This window comes from Haemaphysalis longicornis, unplaced genomic scaffold, assembly GCF_048455015.1.
Source record: "Haemaphysalis longicornis isolate Haplotype H1 unplaced genomic scaffold, Haemaphysalis longicornis Haplotype H1 scaffold_7, whole genome shotgun sequence".
Lineage (NCBI taxonomy): Eukaryota > Metazoa > Arthropoda > Arachnida > Ixodida > Ixodidae > Haemaphysalis > Haemaphysalis longicornis.
Genome location: NW_027526422.1, coordinates 113,438,343 through 113,442,141, shown reverse-complemented (window position 1 = coordinate 113,442,141; position 3,799 = coordinate 113,438,343). Strand labels below are relative to the sequence as shown.

The 3,799-nt window shown below is 47.4% G+C and overlaps 1 protein-coding gene across 1 annotated transcript; it reads right to left on the bottom strand.

The window, feature by feature from the left end:
- Positions 1 to 538: 538 nt before the first annotated feature.
- Positions 539 to 3,249, bottom strand: LOC144146828 (uncharacterized). Its single transcript, XM_077678756.1, has one exon. It carries the CDS (start codon positions 2,551 to 2,553, stop codon positions 1,114 to 1,116), a length of 1,440 nt encoding a protein of 479 aa, XP_077534882.1. The 5' UTR covers positions 2,554 to 3,249; the 3' UTR covers positions 539 to 1,113.
- Between the last annotated feature and the right edge of the window lie 550 nt (positions 3,250 to 3,799).

Below are 3,799 nucleotides of genomic sequence, written 5' to 3'. Positions count from 1 at the left end.
TTTTTCGGGCGTATGTGTGCTGTTGTTAGACTTGGCATGGCTTTCAGGGTAACAGAACCTCTGTCTTCCTCCCAAGCTCCTTCTATATGTTGAATGCATGCCCTGCCATCGGGCGTAGTGAAGCCTGTGCTCACAAAAGAATTGCGAAGACACTTCACAAGGTGCGGGAAGTCTGAGCAAAAATGCAGAGACCTCGTGGGATCCACAGGGTGCGTAGTCTTGCATTTGACTTGACCTGGTCGTGCTGGAAAACAAACAGATTGATTAGCAATAGTCAAGATTCCTGAATATCTGGAATGAGGGCACTGCTAATCAGAACCACACACAGCCCGTTATGAAAACAATAGGGCTAAGCACATCAAGAATTCTTTTTACAGCTAGTCATGTTGCAACAATGATGCGATTGAAAAAGAACAGTTTAGTACCATGAATCCCAAATGACTTCCACATTTTTCGGTTCCATGAGGCACCATCACATGTCACGAAGTCCACGAAAAGGCCAGCCTGTTCAGCCAGAAGTATCCCTTCAAGCAAGATCTTTTCAAGTATTTCTGCCTTGACATTGGCCTTCGATGAAAAGACACCGAGCACTTGGGTCCAGTTACCTGCAGCATAAAAAAGAAAAGCAGATGCTGCCAATATATCCTTTCGGGGGGAGGGCAAGGGGGAAGTTGTGTGAGGCATGTAGAAAAGCTCACGGGCATATTTGGGTAAACTCAGTAAATTCTCTCTTTGGTTCATGCCTTCAATGTACAAATCAAGCTTTTTAAGCCAATTATATTCTAAACGAGCGACAATTACAGCTTTTTTTGTTTTGCAATAATTAAACAAGAGCGATACGATGAAAGAGAATAAATGTTACACACCTTGAAATGGTTGAAAGAGCATAACCATCCCATGGTCTGCCGCAGTTGTAGTTTCTCCTTCAGGCGTAAACCTTCCAAGGTCAACAAACCCTTGAACAGCCCCTGAAATTAAATATAAATGGTACCCATAATTACTGCCAAAATCAAAGTGAGGATGTCACTGAATTGAAGCCTACTGAGGGTTAAAGTTCAATAATAAAGGATGAAAGAACGGTCAAAGAAATCACTGAAATGGCAGTTTTAACTACTACTCACCTGCTGTGTTTACTCTGAAGTTTTCGGACCACTTCATTTCATCAAACACAATGCCACCATGTCGAGCACACGTGTCCATCTCTTTTGTTTTCACCGCAAGTGCGCTGAACACATTGTCATTGAAGCCAAAGCCACTTTTAAACTTGCGTATGTAGCGTTGAAGGCAGGTCCGGCTGGGTAAGACGAGTATCTTGTGGTTACGTAAATATTCATACAATTTGGGGCTTTTCATGCGAAGCACGCACTCTAATACCCACTCTTTCTCGTAGCTCATTCCAGATGTGCTCTTTCTTGCAGCTGCCTTAAAACATGCTTTCACTACCAGCTGCTGCTTCGATGGCAGCCCTTTGATGCGGTTATCCAGAACTTCATCTGCAATTTGCTCATTGGCTGACCTTATGGCTTCAAGTTCCTTCTCAATGTTGTGCAGTTTCCTTTGAGCTATCCGTAGGCGGCGGCGTACATTCGCATGCTTCTTCACGCGGTTTACTGGCACACCTCTTTTTCTCCTTCTTGAAAGCTGGTTTTGCACGAGCTTGCGCAAGTATTTACAATAAATGCACGGTCCACTCTCTGAAGCAGAAAGAGTACACTTCACCGAGTGGTAATTCCCAGCAAACGAGACATACGTGCTGCCATTTGACGGCGTCAACCCACAACCTACACACAGCGCGAGTGAATGAGTTGCGTCAAGCAAATCTTGAGCCTCCTGTGACGAGACGACAGTCCGCTCCAAATGCACTTTCCCTCTGAGAAACACCGAGCAGAACGCCTCGCCCGGATTATCCTTGGTTTCTCTGAACAGGACCGACTTCGGCAACAACATATGGTCCATCTCATTGCCCTCAAGCTCGCAAAGGCCAAACAAAACAGTGCCTGGATCCGTTGAAAAGCACAGCATGTTCCAGCCCGGGCCTGGCAGGCGAAGACTGCCGCATATGTCTTGCGTTCCTGCTTCTCTTGATATCTCTTGCTGGGCTCCCTCACCTGCATCTTCCACGTCTGTTTCCGAGACGACTGCTGGCGTGTCGCTTGCTGCAGATACCCGTTTCCTTTTGGACGGTGGTGGGCCTTGCTCACAGAGATTTCTGTTTTTTCGTTTGACCGGTGCTCTCTTCGTAAAATACTTCGGAGCATCGGGAAACACAGTAGGTACTGCGTCGTCAGTCAAACTTGGTTGATCGCGCGCTACGTGCACAACTTCGCCGCCGATGACATGTTGCCCAGACCTTTCAATGAACCTTTCTTCAAAATGCCGCTCACAAACACCACAGTTATCCGAGAGCTCTTTGTCCGCTCCTTTTATATTACGAGCCCACTGCTCCCTTTTCAAAGCGTCCTTCGGTGGTCGAAATAGCGATGCCTTTCTCGTACAAGATTTGTAGCCACTTGTACAGCCGGGCACAAAGCATGTCCGTGGCTTCGGCGGCATGACGGGCTTGAAAGTTTAACTACATTTCCGACAATATTGATACACAAGTAAAAAGCACAACGTACCTTCAAGACGATAAACACAGCACGCACACTTAGCCTTTAGCAAAAAAACGAAACAGACATGCACTGCACAACACACTCGGCTGAGAGGTGCACACAACGCCGACGACGCACGCGACAAACCCTTCCAAGGCCGCTCCCCTCCCTAGTGCAGCGCCCCTAGCGGACTGTTAATATTTTCCTCGCGGTTCGTGCAGCGCCCAAGCATGGCACGCATATAGCGCCCGTCACACTTCCCCTTCCAGACACCATAGCATTACTTAACAAGAAACACGTAATAAACGGAATCAAGTAAGATTACCTTTATCGGCTGTACCAAGCATAGAGCGCCGAGCGCACTGCATTTGGTGTAATCAATACGCGATGGTACACTTCGTCTGCTCAGGAAGCTCGCTGGCGGACTCGGTCCGTCGTGTGGATCGGCCCGGTAACTCGACTCCCGCAGACACGGTAAAAGGTAACGTAAGCACGGTAATGCTGTGAGCAGGAGGGGTTTGACCGGTTGGGTAAAAATCAATAAAACTCAAGAAAGGCGATCGGACTAACACTAACTCCGTCAAACGGAACTCCAAGCCGCTACCTCTACCACGCCCGCTTTACAACAAGCAGCGAGAGCAGTCCAGCCGAACGAACCGCTTCCGCTGATTGATTAGCCAGAATAACCGTTAATTAGCAATCACCATTATGAACTACAGATGATCGGAACTCTGGCGATGGATACGTCGGCCTTGGCTCCGGTAGCGGAGCCGCCGGTTGAGGGCAAAATCAAAACCGACTGCTCTCACCGCGTCAATTGTAATTGTAAAATGGGCGCGAAGTTAGCTGTTACAAAACGCAAAAAAAAATAATAAAATATGCCCGAAGGGAATTGAACCTGGGACAAGGGTGCCATTACCCGAGGCGCACCCTCTACACCAAATCTGAAGACTGAACATGGCGTCTAATCAGCCGGTTTTGCTTTCGTCTGGACGGAAGGATAATCCGCAGTTCCGTCTGGATGGAACTTTAGCGCTTGTATATCGTTCCGTCTGGACGGAACGCTAGCCACTGCCATAAAATATACTGCAACACTCTTTGTTGTATATCTTATATAAAACTACTTCCGTATATACCAAAGTGCCACATGCCTTTCACTATATAGCGAAGGGCAAGTGTCACAGCTGATTAGCAAGTAATGCATTGGC